The sequence below is a fragment of the Mauremys mutica genome, chromosome 7 (assembly GCF_020497125.1).
Source record: "Mauremys mutica isolate MM-2020 ecotype Southern chromosome 7, ASM2049712v1, whole genome shotgun sequence".
In the NCBI taxonomy this organism is placed as follows: domain Eukaryota; kingdom Metazoa; phylum Chordata; order Testudines; family Geoemydidae; genus Mauremys; species Mauremys mutica.
The window spans coordinates 16,583,869-16,600,362 of NC_059078.1; the positions used below are offsets into that span (position 1 = coordinate 16,583,869).

At 39.1% G+C, this 16,494-nt stretch overlaps 1 protein-coding gene across 7 annotated transcripts in view; it reads left to right on the forward strand.

Annotated features, from left to right (window-relative positions):
• GRM7 (glutamate metabotropic receptor 7) overlaps positions 1-16,494 on the forward strand; it is a 790,597-nt gene that overhangs the window by 667,447 nt on the left and 106,656 nt on the right. For 6 of the 7 annotated variants that reach the window (XM_045025646.1, XM_045025647.1, XM_045025648.1 and 3 more), the window contains one exon: positions 176-1,111. The exons of the other annotated variant lie outside the window; for it this stretch is intronic. In XM_045025646.1, coding sequence (XP_044881581.1) covers positions 176-1,111 — 936 coding nt within the window. The remainder of the gene's footprint in view (positions 1-175; positions 1,112-16,494) is intronic. 7 annotated transcript variants of the gene reach the window in all.

Here is a 16,494-nt window from a genome sequence, read left to right on the forward strand (position 1 = left end):
TTGTATGTGAAAATGCTGACATCTGCAGTTCTCACAAAAACACATGAAGCCATCTGTGTTTTTATTGCTTGCTTGATTTTTTTTGCTAAGTAACAACTGAGTTCAATTCCCTAGCAGTACCCAACAGCGACATACAAATAACCTCCCTCTGTATTTCACATTTCTCATTTCGCAGATTGAAGACATGCAATGGGGTAAAGGAATACGCGAGATCCCATCCTCTGTTTGCAGTCTGCCTTGTAAACCAGGTGAAAGGAAGAAGATGGTGAAAGGGATGCCGTGCTGTTGGCACTGTGAGCTCTGTGATGGATACCAGTACCAAGCTGATGAGGTGACATGTTTGCTCTGCTCATATAACGAGCGACCTAATGAGAACCGCACTGGATGCCGCCCTATACCCATTGTGAAATTGGAATGGCACTCTCCATGGGCCGTCATACCAGTCTTCTTGGCTATGCTTGGAATTATTGCCACCATTTTTGTAATGGCGACCTTCATTAGATATAATGACACTCCCATCGTCCGGGCTTCTGGAAGGGAACTCAGCTATGTCCTGTTGACCGGAATATTTCTTTGTTATATAATTACTTTCCTGATGATTGCCAAACCAGATGTTGCAGTATGCTCTTTCCGACGTATCTTCCTGGGCTTGGGGATGTGCATCAGCTATGCAGCCCTTTTAACTAAAACAAACCGCATCTACCGCATATTTGAACAGGGCAAAAAGTCAGTGACAGCACCTCGGCTTATAAGCCCAACATCGCAGCTGGCGATCACTTCGAGTTTAATATCAGTTCAGCTTCTAGGGGTTTTCATTTGGTTTGCAGTTGATCCACCCAACATCATCATAGATTATGATGAGCAGAAGACTATGGACCCTGACCAAGCCAGAGGAGTTCTCAAATGTGACATTACGGATCTACAAATCATTTGCTCCTTGGGGTATAGCATTCTCCTAATGGTTACATGTACTGTGTATGCCATCAAGACTCGGGGTGTCCCAGAGAATTTTAATGAAGCTAAACCCATTGGATTCACTATGTACACTACCTGTATAGTATGGCTTGCCTTCATTCCAATATTTTTTGGTACTGCACAGTCAGCTGAAAAGGTAGGTGAAAATGAACTGTTAGGCTGATATATCAGGAGTCATTGAAGCTATAAATTACGGTCTGAACAGACCAAAAATGAGCTAGCTATATAAAATATATTACTGTTACATGTAGCAGTATATAACCTTACTTTTCTTCCAATTAGTTGGTGGGCCATTCATTTGATAAATTGGCAGGTGAGCAATAGGAATCAGTTGAACCATTAGTTTCATTGTTGTGTCTGTTTCAGTTGTACCTTTTCAGTAAGATGAATGGGGTTAGCTGTCATGCTACCTGAAATGATGACTCTTAAGTAAGTTATTTTGAGTATGAGATAGAAACTTAGCATCTGTGGGGAAAAAAAACATGGCAATTATTGTACATCTGCACTTCTGGAATTCAGCACTAAGGACAGCAAATAGTTGTCCTGATGAGTCTTCTGCTTCACAAAGAATATAATTCTAAATAATCGAGAGCAACATAGAGTCCTGGCATAAGCCAATTCCATTAAAATTAGTGGAGCACATTCTGCTAATACCCAGGACTGAATCTGACCCATTTAATTTCTGCAGAATAGAGTCCTGGCATAAGCCAATTCCATTAAAATTAGTGGAGCACATTCTGCTAATACCCAGGACTGAATCTGACCCATTTAATTTCTGCAGAATAGGCATCAAAACACTAGGATCTAATCCACGTGCTTGATCCAAAGCCCACTAAACTGAATTAAAAGACTCCTGTTGACTTCACTAGGCTTTAGATAAAACCCAACCTGATTTTGTTGTTGTTGTTCTAAAATCTATGTGCAATTGACTTGCACTCCACTCTACTGCATATTTTCTCCCACACAAAGATAGGAGACAAGTCATCTGAGGGAAAGGTACCATTACATTAAAAATAAAGATACTCAGTCAAACAAGAGCAAGTTGGACAACCTTGAACTATGCCACTATCAATAATCAATTCTAAGGTGCAATTTATGGATTAAACGGCCTGTGCAAACTGGCATAGCTCTGTTGAAATCAGTAGGCCTACATTAATTTGTTCCACCTGAGAGTTTGGCCTAGTGTTTGCAATTGTTGCTGTAACACTTCAACCCAAACACGAATGCCCATATCTGCAAAGGTATTTAGGCACCTAATTCTTATTGAAATCAGTGGGAGTTAGGCACCTAAATATCTTTGAGGATCTAGGCCTAAGTGCTTTCTTTTTCCCTAAACAAACAAAAATGAATTCTTCTCTTCCCATTTTATTTACACAGCAGAGTAATGCACAGCAAGAAGGGAGGCATTAATCTCTACAGAGATAGCATGTCCAAAAATGATGCATTTTCCAAAATTATGTGTCTGCAGGGAATCCTTTCAAATTCAGTCATTAACTGTGGCTTCATGTTACCTATCTCTCCTTATTAAATTCCTTAAGCTGTGTTTTCCTGGTCCATGAGCACTATGAAAAAGGCAAAAAAAACTTTTGTTCACCACTACAATGAGCAGGACTAAGTGAAGTTTTGAGTTTTAGATTACTTTAATTGTGCTTAGGAATGTGATTGCAGCTTTGGAAATGTATTGCATAACTGCATCCATTTGTGAGTGTGAAAAAGGGTTTCTATAGTGTGAGCTTTGCAAAATTTCTCCTGCTGGATGCCTTCCTATTGCATTTGTAGAATCCCAGTCTCCCTCTTCCGCTTGTCCAGCTGAGTCCCCTGCTTCGTGCTCTCCCTCCATCCTCTTAAAGGAGCAGCAGCTCAGAGGCCAGTTTTATCCTCACTGCCTCCCAATATCCTGTGAAAAATGGCTCAAGGATTGCTTTGCTTGGTCTTCTCTGTCCCATCCTCTTAAAAAAAAAAAAGTAGCAGATAGAACCACTTTTCTCCTTGCCTCATAAAGAGCTAGCTAGTGTCTAGGCTGCTCTACTCCCAACTTCCCCTCCCGTTAAAGGAGAAGTGAGAGTTGATCCATTCTGCTCCTTTGCTCCTCATAGACCTCAAAATTGCAGACTCTGAGCCAGCTCAGCCCACTCATAAAGACAAAATTTCTTCTTCTCTTAGGTGAATGGGCAACTGGGTAGTTCAGGTCCCCATTAAAATGGTTTATTTTACACCCACTGTACAATGTGCTACAATGAAAAATTTGCACCACTGAAATCTGATACAGGAAGTCACATGATCTATTAAAGTATCATTAAAAATATCAATGACACAACACATTTTTGCGTGGACAGCAGTATGGAAATTAAATTCTGCAGGCTGATACTTTGGTTACTTGATGTTTTCACTGGCAAGGTAACAATGAAGAAATGGTTCTTTAGAATTCATAAGTTTTTGTCTTACTAAGATTTGCAGTTTAAGGCTAATTTCAGAGTTGGGTTACACTGGTAGGATCAGGGTCGGCTCCAGGCACCAGCATGGCAAGCAGGTGCTTGGGGCGGCCAATTCAAAGGGGTGGCACTCCGTCCGGTATCGGGGTGGGACGTCTGGGTCTTTGGTGGAAATTCAGCAGTGGATCCCTCATTCCTTCTCTTCCTCTTTGAGCGGCTGCTGAATTGCCGCCAAAGAGCGGGAGGACCCACCGCCGAAGAAGCAGCTCGATTGAGCTGCCACCAAAGTGCCGCCACTCATCCTTTTTTTTTTTTTGGTTTGTTTTTTGTTTTGCCGCTTGGGGCGGCAGAAAAGCTGGAGCCGGCTCTGGGTAGGATGCAGAGTCCCCAGCAGCAAACGTCTTCAGTGGGAAGATTGCAGCAGCTCAGCTTGACCACTGTCTCCTTTCTGCAGTGGGCCCCATGACAGCCATCACAGCCACACAGAGGAGTAGTGCTAGCTGAGAAAGGGGATGTTATCTCAACAGGAGGGGGATGCACATTTTGAGTGTATCCCTGGTGCAGTTTCCACCAGTGAGGCATTGATAGGAAAGACAAGAAGTAAGTAGTGCAAGCAACTTTAAACAGTGTTGGGGCCGTTTCTTGATCATTCATAACTTTTGTTCCTAATTAGCAATTGCCCTGTTCAGAATAGCAATGCTCAAATATTGTCTGAGCTGTGTTGAATGGAGTCTACTGTTGGCACGTGAAGGGGTGGCTAAATGTGTTGATTAAACTGTTGGTTGAAAAGACTTAAGCAAACTGATATAAAGACTAGCTGATCTCAAACAGTATTGTCAAAACTTTGAAGTCATGGGGTTTAAAGCTAATGAGAATTGCAAAGCTAAAAACACAATTCTTTGAATCCATACACTGCAGACAACAGAGACAATTACTAGCTTAATCTTACTTGTAACAGAGAGGATGGTACTAGTAAAACATAGGCCTCTACCTCTTGAGCTAAAGGAGATCTTCCTAGCTAGCCAGTAGTTGGCCCCTTATCCTCTATCAGAGCCTTGAGGGCAGTATGATCACAAAACCAGAATATTACAGTTTGCCTGTCATCTCAACAGATTGTTCCCAGTGGCTCTTTGTCCTTGTTCTGCCCAGCTTCTACAGATATTCATGAGTACTGGGCTATTAGAGGCACAGTAACAAGACTTGCCACCAAACTTGATGGCATACTTTTTTCTTTACTTACAAAATCTGCCATCAGTGCAGAGATCAGTCTGGTAGCTATTTGTCTGAAAAAGATCTTCATCCGAACACTAATGATTTCCTGTCAGTTGTTTCCTCTTGAACATACCGTGTGGAAGATCAGCCGTGAATAGGAGTTGGGTCAGGACAAAATTCCATGCAACATTTAACTCTTACTGGGAAGTGATGTTCTGTGTAGTGTTGTGACTTTCATTGTGTGGGCTTATTCTTTTACTAACAAGCACAAACATAATATCACTTGGGAGTGTGTGATCCGCTCTCTTTCTGACAAAGAGAGGCAACTGAAGCAGAGAAAAATGATATAATAAGTAATGCTGTAGTAAAACAGTGAGCGAGAAAGATGATCTCAACAGCTGTGTTTTAACAGACTGGAACGAGGAAGTATGGGGTTTAAGGAAGGCCAGAGAGGGAGGAGGCTGTACTGAAAATTTTATTTAAAAACTTATCCGGAGACCATCCCTGGTATGTGAGCTATTACATTAACTTGGTTGATTCACATCTCGTTCAGACTGTCATTTACACAATTGACCATTTTTTTGCTTGCTATTTAATATCTGATCTGCTACACGTGCTTTGTGAATTATTATAGTTTGATTTGTTATGGGGCTTGTTATGTTTTTGGTGAATCTGGTATATCCTTATATGTAACAGGCTTAACCGTTTTTTGAGGCTGTTTAGTTCTTGACTGAAGTATCCACATACTGACTTCTTTACATATCATTTATAAACATAATTGATTTATATTGTATTTTATCTATTACAGTATATGCTCATCTATTGTTGATTTGGGTGGAATTAGAGTAACTATGTCAATGAAACTGGTATCCATTCATGCATCATCTTAGAAGAAAAAACATCCTTTCTTGAAGATATATTTGGTACAATGTCCCTAAATGTGGCACTGGCTAGTTCCTTCTGAGAATAATGGGTCACTTGCTGTTGAACTTTAAGCAGCTTCTAATGATCAAAGCTGTCCTCAACTGAAGTGCTCATGGGTTTTCAGGGTTCAAGATAGCTGACAATGTTCATACACCATCTGCTGCCCAACTAAGCACGATAATGTAGCACAGCTTGTTAACATGTACCTTTGGAGAGTGGCTGTACAAAAGAAACATTAGTTTCAACTCTCCTGGCATAATTGGTTTTGACAACAAAACTATTTTAAATTCTCAGTGGACGTGTGGGACCTTGATCAGAAACAGAGCAGCCTCAAAGAACTGATAAGCCAAGTATAGTAGTTATAGGTTTATGCTAGAGTAGTACAAATGGCACCTGAAAAGAACACAGACTGATCTGTAAGGTCAAGTAAAGCACAGCTAAATCAATAAGCTAAATTGAGTCAAAACTTTAAACTACAAAAGTAAAAAGATAAGGAGAGAAGTAATACAAGTAGCTTGTATAACAATGTATTCCTCTGAAAAACTTGATTTGTGTGTGACTGCTGTACAGAACATCAAATGTAATTATTCCCTGACACTTTACTCTTTATTTGCTAATCAATTTTTACTTTGAATTATAGTTTCTCTCTTGTACTGTGACTGGACAGTCTACATTTGTGTGTTAGGTAGTGGTGAAAGCAATTTTACATTCAGTATGAGTAAATTAAAATGTCCTATGCATAAGATAAATGGTAGAGTATCAGAAGTAAGTAGCCTCGTGTTCTTGGATGTAAACATGTCATTTGGAGTCAGAAATTCCAAGCACTTCAAATTGTATGATCTTTTTAGATGAAGATTTTGTGCTTTTCTTTAAATTATCCCCAGTGCTACTTGAGACAGGACACTGAATTAGATGACCACTGGTCTGATCTAGTATAGGAATTATTGGACCAGATCCTCAGTTAGTATCAATGGAGCTGGCGTAAGTGCAGCTATGCCAATTTACGCCAATTGAGTAGCTGAATCCTTATGTTGTGCAAGAGCCTTTTGTTACCCAAAATTCATGTCCCTAGTTATAAATATCGGAGATTGCAATCCTTTAACATTATTAGAATAGAGTTACTTATCATTTTAGATAGACAATCGTGTACCTGTGGCAGTGCAGTGATGTTTATACAAAATCATAAAAGATATAGTGCAGATTGAATTTGTAAGTCCTTGTTACATTTATTCATTGTCCACTTTATTTTGATTGTTTTCTATTCACAGATATAATCGTACAGAGAGACATCATAGCATATGGTGCAATTATGCAAACGTAGTTTGGAAATGTATATTATACGATTCTATAAGAATAGATTGCTTTCTTTATTATTAATGTACCCTAATGTAGATTTTATTTTAGACCTACAACTGAAAAGTTTCTCAGAGGCAATGCATTTATGGTAAAGGTGAAAAAAAATAAAACAAAGATCGGTATATGAGCTGAAAAATGAGTGTATAATTAACTAATTGTGGTACGTAGGTCTTTCAGATTTTTTTCTCACTTTTCCATTTGTTAAAGTTGTTTAATTGGTTACTTTGTCTGTATCACAATTGATAGCCCTTGGAGACAGTTTGCATAGGAAGGAGAAACTTCCAAAATTCTTCATCTTAGAAACATTTATTTACATTTCTGTTTTTCCACTTAATCTAATTTGATTACCAATTTCAGTAACATAAAGCGCAAAGCAGACAGATACAAAATGTACATATCAAATCCAGATAGAATATTTAGTTTAAATACACCTTCAGTTCACATAGAGCTATAATAATATTTACAGAAATGACCCCCTGACTAACCCAGCACAAATTCTATACAGTAAATTAAACACAAAAACGCAACCAATATGTTCTTTGATCTGACAACCTAGATGAGATGGTATCTTCGAAGGAGCAGGCAGAGACAGACTCAGCTAAGGCTTAGTCCCAACAAGATAAAGGTGATGGATGGTTGGGGAAAATTAGGCTTCATCCAAAGCTCATGCAAGTTATTGGAAAGACATGCACAGACTTCAGTAGGCTTTGTATCAAGTCAGACTATAGAACTAGGAGTGTCAGACTGCCCAATTATCAGCAATTATGGCAGACCAGATCAAACCATATTTCTTTTAAACAAACAATATGGCACCTCTTAGTGTGTGTTTCTTCCTTCAGAGAACCCAGGCCTTCCTGAGTGTGAGATCTGGTAACAAAGTCAAAACAAACAACCAAAACCTGCTACCTCAGGACTATGTCTTCTTTCCCAACAGCTACCTCCTTTGTTCTGTGGGCCTTTGTTTGCGGCAGAGCCCCTTGATCATAATACCAAAGGCCTTGTAGACTTTCCTCTACAGTCTTACCCCATATTTAATTTAGGTTTCTGGGAAATGTCCCAGACCTATGTTGTTTTGAACTCAGAGTACAATGGTTGACTTGAGTCACATTTCTGCATAATGTTGGGCATAAAAGTAGATCACCAGGGCAGGATTTTTTTTTGAATTGCATGCATCTCTGCCTAGCATCAGCACTTTTTTCCCTTCTGCTATGAATGTTAAGCCTACGTAATGAAGGCATTGTGAAATCACAAATCGATATTGAATAACTGTAGAGGAAGAAACTATCATCTACTTTCTGTTACTTAAATTAAATTCCCTGAATGTCTAGAATGTAATAATGAAAAATTAGATTGTTTAATGGCAATCCTGAATATCAATCTATGTTATGTAGCAGACAAACCAAACGGATCCTGGTTTGTCTGAAATATAATGCTCCTTTGCATTATTACACTAGTACATTCAGCATTATGTTCAGAATGCTTGCATAGACTTGAGAATAATTGCATAGCTTCTTCATATGTACAGAAATATGTCTTCCTGTGACCACCCTCTTAACATTTCTAAAAAGAAATGCAATTTGGAAACAAGCCATATCTATAAATGTTATGTTACTAGAAATTCTGGTTACCCCAAGTTTAAAGGTCATATTATAACCTGGAACTATATGAAAAATGGAATTGTGCAAGTAGAACGGTGGTTGGCAACCTGCGGCCCACGGGCCTCACGTGGCCCATCAGGGTAATCAGCTGGCGGGCCACAAGACAGTTTGTTTACATTGACTATCCACAAGCATGGGCTCCCACAGCTCCCAGTGTCCGCGATCCCTGGACAATGGGAGCTGCGGAAAGCGGCAGCCAGCACGTCCCTTTGGCCCGCGCCACTTCCCGTGGCTCCCATTGTTCCGGGAACGGCGAACCGCGGCCACAGGGAGCTGCAGGCGGCTATGCCTGCGGATGGCCAATGTAAACAAACTGTCTCATGGCCCACTGCTCGTGGTCAGCGGATTACCCTGACGGGTCATCAGGTTGCCCACCACTGATATAGACTATTCCCCTAAAATCTCATTTTCTCAAATCAGGTGAGTGAAGTACTACATAGGGATCGGTCATCATTCTGTTTAGATATGTTGTATTGAGAATTTTATCACCTGATATCTGTGATTACTCTTTGTTTTTAGTAATTGTTAATATCAAAGTCATACTGCAATTGGGCATTCTGGGTGGCTAGACATCCTAGTGGTTAGAGTGCATGGCCTCCAGCCCCTGGCTTAGTTGCAGGTCTCAGTCTTGAAGGTAGGGGGAGCTAAGTCCGCCCTCTCCACCAGATTCCAGCCCCGGGCGTGGTGTTTTTCAACCCCTGAACAGGGGTAGCCCTCCTAGCAGGGAGTCTAAATTTGCTGCCCTGGGCTACTTCCTACCAATGTCTGTTCAGTTTGGGACATGGCCTCTCACTTAGTTGGGTGGCCTGCTTCCTGTAGGGTCCTCCTGTGAGTCTTGAGAGGGGCCTGCTCACGGTCCCAAGCACCTTCAGGAGGGCAGGCATTGGCTGCAGGTATAACAGGGTGGAGCTAGCTGGACCCAGGGGCTGTCTTTAATCAGCCCCTGTTGTGCTGGCTAGTAGTTGCTCTGTTTCATCACTTCCTCAAAACCGATACAAAATTGTCTCCATGCCCCTAGCTCTGTTATCCTTATGGGATTTTTTTTAAGCTACTGTGGAGATGTTTATAGAATAAGACGGTTGTAACTATTACTCTAAATGAGTAATGATGGTTTCTCTCCCAATATGATCCCCTTCTTTGGGTATATTTTACCCATGAATTCAGATGGGCGGGGACAATCAGCCTCTTGTATTCTTTGTCCATAGCCAAGAATTTGCTTTTGTGCCCAAATTACAAAAATCTCTGTCACTTTTTCCTTTCCATTTCTTTGTATGACCACCAGCGCGAAATGTGAAACCCTTAATCCCATTTATTGTGGAACCCTCCTGCTTACTCTTCTGCTGACATTTTTGAGGATGGCCATTTCATTCAAATGGATAGAATAGTCAGGATACCCGTTACATTTGGCAGCACACATTTGTACTTATTGTATAAAATGTAACATAAATACAATAATTCACAGGCACATACCAACTGGATTCTTATTCAGATTAAACAACTACATGGCAGTGGTACTTTACATATTGTACAGTTGGTAAAAGTAAGATACTCTGTAATTCTGTGCAATATAAATATTGATTAACCAGGTAGAACAAGCATATATTTCTCACAGAGGAATGCTTGATATGGCAGTTGCTATAGCAACTATACCTTTGTGAATGTCTGTCAGAGTCAAACATTTGTTGCTACGTATATCATTGTATGAGAGAGAGAGAAAACTAGCTTCTGCAGATCATGCAGCCTGTGACTGCAGACTTCCCATAATTTGGGGCACAAAGAAATATAAAGGAGAATCTCAGCTTTCACTTAAAAAGAAAGTAATTTTAAACCATTTTTAAAATGACAAATATGAAACAATGGGACAATTTACCAAAAAAACCAAAACAAAACAAAAAAAAACCAAAAGCCCCTAAAATTGATAACACAAATAAAGACGAGTTTTGATGACAATAGCAGTATAAAATTATGGCACGTCAAGTTTCCCCCATCATTATTCTATCAGTTAGTCTTTGCAGAACTGTGTTTTTAGCTAGCTGTTAGTGGTCCGCATGTTCAGGCGCTGTAGCTTTTAATTTTAAGCTTCAAGACAGTATCTTTCAGAGATCATCATGGAATTTAATGAGCTGACACTTGTATTTGGTCTAAGAGAAGCCACGTTTTAAAAAAATCTCAAGGAAAAAGATTTTTGCCACCATTGCTAAAAATCTATCGAGAATTTCAATTAAGGACCTTCAACAGAGAACTGGTGCTCCTTCAAGAAAAGAGTATATAATGACAATTTTTTGTTGAAGGCTGGACTATTTTTAATGGGAACATTGTCTTTTAATAATGAAAAAATAAACATTAATTAAAACCCACAAATGATGTGTTGGAGAAAAACAGAGTTCTGACTCTCTGGTTAGGTGCAGCAAAGTCAGATACTTTATCTCTCGCAATTGCATGGAGGGAGAGAGCTAAACAAGTCTCTCCCTGACAAAAAATTACAGCAAGCATTAATACCTTTTGTTACAAACAATAATGTGAAACAGCTGCATTTTGTTTATGCATAGGTCATCCTGATATCTTATTTTTCTCACCAATTTAAACTATAGTCTACATTCCATACTTATCTGACTCAACGTTGCAACAACTTCTCACACAGTTCTTTCCCACTCGCCTCACACAATCCTCACTTCTACAAATCTCGCGTTATTAGGGTTACAGCTTAGCCTGACAATTGCTCACTGAGGGGACTGTTTGCACTGAAATCCCCTTCAAATCCCTGTCAGATGAAAATGAATAATAATTTAAATACTTTAAAAGCAGCAAAGAATCCTGTGGCACCTTATAGACTAACAGATGTATTGGAGCATGAGCTTTCGTGGGTGAATACCCACTTCGTCGGATGCAAGAATTTGGAGCTCATGCTCCAAAACATCTGTTAGTCAATAAGGTGCCACAGGATTCTTTGCTGCTTTTACAGATCCAGACTAACACGGCTACCCCTCTGATACTTAAATACTTTAGATTACAAAAGAGGACTGATTAAAAGGATTGTGATTTTATATATTTTATCAGAATAGCCTCATTTATGTAAAAATGTGTATACGGTATAAACTTTTGAATACCATTAAATATCTATAGAAAAGTTTCAAAGATTTAAAATGTGCTCAGACCCACTCAAAATCCTTAATTATATAGCACCACAGTAATAGCGTAGCAACTGCTCTTAAACTTATTATTTAATTTATTGCTTTCTTCCTATAATTTTTCTTTCAGCACAGTGGGTGGTTGTTAAGGAGTGTTAAGTCAAGAGTAGCACAAAAGGGATATACCCCACAATTGGCTGCAGTAGCTTTATCTTGCTGTGAATAAGATTATGTTTACAAGTATGTTGTTTATTATGTAAGCACTGCAGAACTGAATAGGAGTTTCAAGTTCTGGAGTCACTGATTTTTCAAAGGACAAGTTTCCCTCTCACTGTTCTATTGGCAGTGGGTTCATCCCCTAAACCAGTAATTATCCCTACATCCACCTATAGATGTCCTATGCCCTTTAAGCAGCTGGTTCTAAGAACCCCTACAGCAGAGTGTGACTCAGTGGAGATGATCATCACATTTTAAAATTCTATATAGCATACTTTACCCAACCAAGAGGGCTGGAAGTGAATTAGTGAAGTGCTACAGCTACTTGCTGACTGCTGTAAGCACCACCACAGCTGTCCATGCCCACACCTTGTTCACGGATGTTCTGTGACACAGAAAGCAATAAAGGAGCAAATTTGAGCAACAGTGGTGGAAAATGCTGCCTGGTACAGGCAGACTCAGAAGCACAGCATTTCTACAAATCTATAGCATTGCTGTAAAAGAGACAAACAAAAACCCTAGTTTTCCACTGCTGTAGTGTGAAATCATGCCTTGTAGACCCTCTCTGGTCTAAAATTGTTTTGTGGAAGAGTGACTCCTCTTCACTCCACTCTGGGACACAGCACCACTCATGGTAAGGAATTGTCCATGTGTTGCACATAGGCTATGAAAAGAACACGCCAAGAGAAGGATCAGAAACATAAGGCTTTTATTCCAAGAAAATGATGCTTTCATACATCTAGAAGTAATATAAGTGGTGAAAACAATTAGAGCCACCAATTGAGTCTCTTACCCCAACCCTTCCTGAATGGTAAATGAGAGAAAAAAAAACCTGGACCACCTGCTAGCTGAGATTGTCCACACTTCCTTTGATGAAGGAATCTAACTACTCTACAACACGTTCAGAAAACAGAACTTTCACAACACCATGGAACTCACTCCTGCAAGAGAGAGTGACAACTGATCTCTGCATATTCAGAGCTAAATGCAAAACCCATTTCTCCAAAGTAGTTTTTCATCAGCACTAACACAGGTGCACTCATGTAAACAGATGTAAATTGTTATTTCTATTTTTAAATTATTGGGAGCTGCTCCAGTATTTTACTGATGGGGGCCAAGTCAGTACCTGGATAGAAAGGTAGATGACAGGCTGGAGGATTCCAAAAGGGGTAGTGGGTTGTTGTTGCTACTGACACTGTTTTCTCTTCTCTGTGGATTGAGTTTACATGCAACATTTAATGCTCAATTTTGGAATTCAAGCTTTGTTAGTTGTGACATGGTGGTATATCTGTTTCCTGACTAGATGAGCATGACCCCTTCCTAATAGAGAAGGCTGGAAGAAGTCCCAAGGGGTCTGGGACTCTCAGTGAAAGGTGAGGTGGCAGATATACTGGAGTAGGAATTTTTAAGAAAAATATTAAATCATTTGATCTAAGGACAATGTAGGACATATCCGAGACAGCTTTTCTAGGGAAAAAAAAAAGTCCACTGTGAGATTTATTGGTTGGGTGCAGAGTTTAATGTATTTTTCTCTGGTTACAGAAGAGTTGTGTGCATATACTAAAGACCATGGTTGGATCCTAGTCTGCCTTGTTTAGTTGCCTGTGATGGGGTTTTGGAAAATCTGTGCCCTTGATGGGTCAAACCCTGTTTCATCCCATATAAAATATAGTAAGGGTGTCGGATTTACTGCATTCACCACAATCATTGATACCAAGTTTTTTCATGTGTAGTCCTAAGTGCAGCGAGTGAAGTCAGTTTAGCCTAGTGCCCTGTCTTCTGACAGTCACCAGTGCTAGATGCTTCAGAGGGAATTAACAGAATTTGGTGATTTCTAATGATCTATCTGTTATCATCCCGTCCCAGTTTCTGGCAGTTGGAGGTTTGGGGCCTTCCAGGATCATGGGGTTACATTCCTGACCATATTGGCTAATATCCATAGATCTATCTTTCATGACATATCAAATTCTTTTTTGAAGCCAGTTATACTTTTGGCCTTCACAATATCCCATAGCAATGAATTCCACAGATTAGTGTGCGTTGTGTGAAGAAGTACTTCCTTATGTTTGTTTTAAACTTGCTTCATATTAATTTAATCAGGTGACCCCTAGTTCTTGTGTTACATGAAGGGGTAAATGACATTTACCTATTTACTTTCTCTAAACCATTAATGATTTTATAGACCTCTATCATATTACCCCTTAGCTGTCTCTTTTCCAAGCTGAAAAGTTCCAGTCTTTTTAATCTCGCTTGGTATGGAAGCTGTTCCATGCCCCTAATCATTTTTGTTGCCCTTGTCTGTAGCTTTTTCAAGTCTAAGATCTCTTTTTTATAGATGGAGCAACAGGTCTGCACACAGTATTCAAAATGTGAGCATACTATGGATTTATATAGTGGCATTATGATATTTTCTGTTTTATTATCTATCCCTGTCCGAATGGTTCCTCACATTTAGCTTTTTTTTTTATTGCCACTGCATATTGTGTGAATGTTTTCAGAGAATTATCTGTGATAACTCCAAAGTCTCTTTCTTGAGTGGCAACAGCTACTCCAGACCCCATCATTTTGTATGTATACTTGGGATTATTTTTCTCCAATGTGCATTATTTTCCACTTATCAACACTGAAATTCATCTGCCATTTTGTTGCTGTGACCCAGTTTTGTGAGATACCTTGCAATGTTTCACAGTCAGCTTTGACCTTGACTATCTTGAATAATTTTGCATGTTCTGCAAATTTTGCCACTTCACTGTTCACCCCCCTTTTCCAGATCACTTATGAAAATGTTGAACAGCACTAGTTGCAGTACAGATCTTTGGGGGACCCTGCAATTTACCTCTCTCCATTTTAAAAACTGGCCATTTATTCCTAGCCTTTGCTTCCTATATTTTAACCAGTTACTGATCCACAAAAGTACCTTCTATTTTATCCCATGACTAATTAGTTTGCTTAAGAACCTTTGGTCCTTGACTATTTTTTTTTATTTGGGGTTTACTTTTAGTTTGAGCCTCTATTGTGGTCTCTGTGTAGTTTGCAGGCATTTCACCCTTGTGATTATTCCTTTTAATTTAACTAGTTTCTTCATTTCTGTGTAGTTCCTCTTTTTTTAAATTAAATGCTACTTTGTTTCCTTGGCATTTCCCCACCTATGAGGATGTTAAGTTTCATTACATTATTGTCACTATTACCAAATGGTTCAGCATATTCAGCTCTTAAACCAGATCCTGTGCTCCATTTAGAACTCAAATCAAGAATCTCCTCTTCCCTAGTGGGTTCCAAGACAAGCTGCTCCAAGAAGCAGTCATTTATAGTATCTAGAAATTTTATCTCTAGATCCCTTCCTGAGGTGACACACACACAGTCAATATGAGGGTAGCTGAAATCCCCATTATTATTGTGTTTTCTGCAGTGGTAGCTTGTAATCTCCATGAGCATTTCACAATCATCATCTCCATCCTCATCATATAGTCAGTAGCATTCCTATTCCTATAGTCTAACTGTTCAAGCATGGAATTTCTATCCATAGAGATTCTATGGCACATCTTGATTCATTTAAGATTTTTGCCTTATTTGACTCTGTGCTTTCTTTCACAGTTACTCATGCCTTGTAAAATATGCATCTCACATGTGGAATGAATTCCCACTGACTAAGGACCATCACAAACCTCACAACATTCTGCTCCAAGTGCAGAGAGATCTTTTTGACTTTGCCTTCTCTAACATACACAGTATGTGTTTATGTTTAAAAAACACCTAAACCTACAAAAACAAAGCACTATCCTGCACACACATTTGTACCCCTGGGGAGAGAATGAGAGAAAGAATAAACCATGTGTGACCGATGTTAGTCATGTCACTTAATACACTGCTGGAAGGTGCTCAGGTACTACGATGATGAGAGCAGTATAAGAACATATATTAAATAGAATAGAAAACATTCCACTGTGAATACTCATATATGCAAATTAAGCATTAACTCATCTTACTGCATGTGCAAGCTTAATATTCAGTGTCTGCAAAGCATGTATAGTATGCAAGAAAAGCTGGATCAATCAAATCTTTGTGGAAAGCAAATGCAAAATAAGTTGAAGCATTGCTGAAATGAATTTTAAATTAAATTTAGGTAAATGCTTACAATTTTTTCCCCAATATTCCCTCAGTTTAGCAATAATCAAACCCTTCCGCCAGTTCATATATAAAATTTCCCTACCCACTTCTCTTCTCTTACTAAGCTGACGTACATTATGCTTATAATGCCTGTACAAGATATACTCAAAAATGAATATAGAGTAATTTTTTTCTTTAACTGACCTATACAAAAAAGCACAAACTGGCAAATCCTATTATAAATTTAGGTTATTGAAGATGAGCCTCTTTTTGCTTTACTATTTTTGAGAAACTGCTCAAGGATAGTTTACCCATGTGAAAAGTATATTCCTATAATGCTGCATGGGTCAGTAAGATCTATTGTGTTTTCATGAGTTATTGCTGGGAGCATGTATTAAATCTTGCTAGAGTCACCTGTAAATTATATTCCTAAAATTTACAAAAAGAGACATAGATGAGGAAACTTGCTTATTGAAACATTTAGTC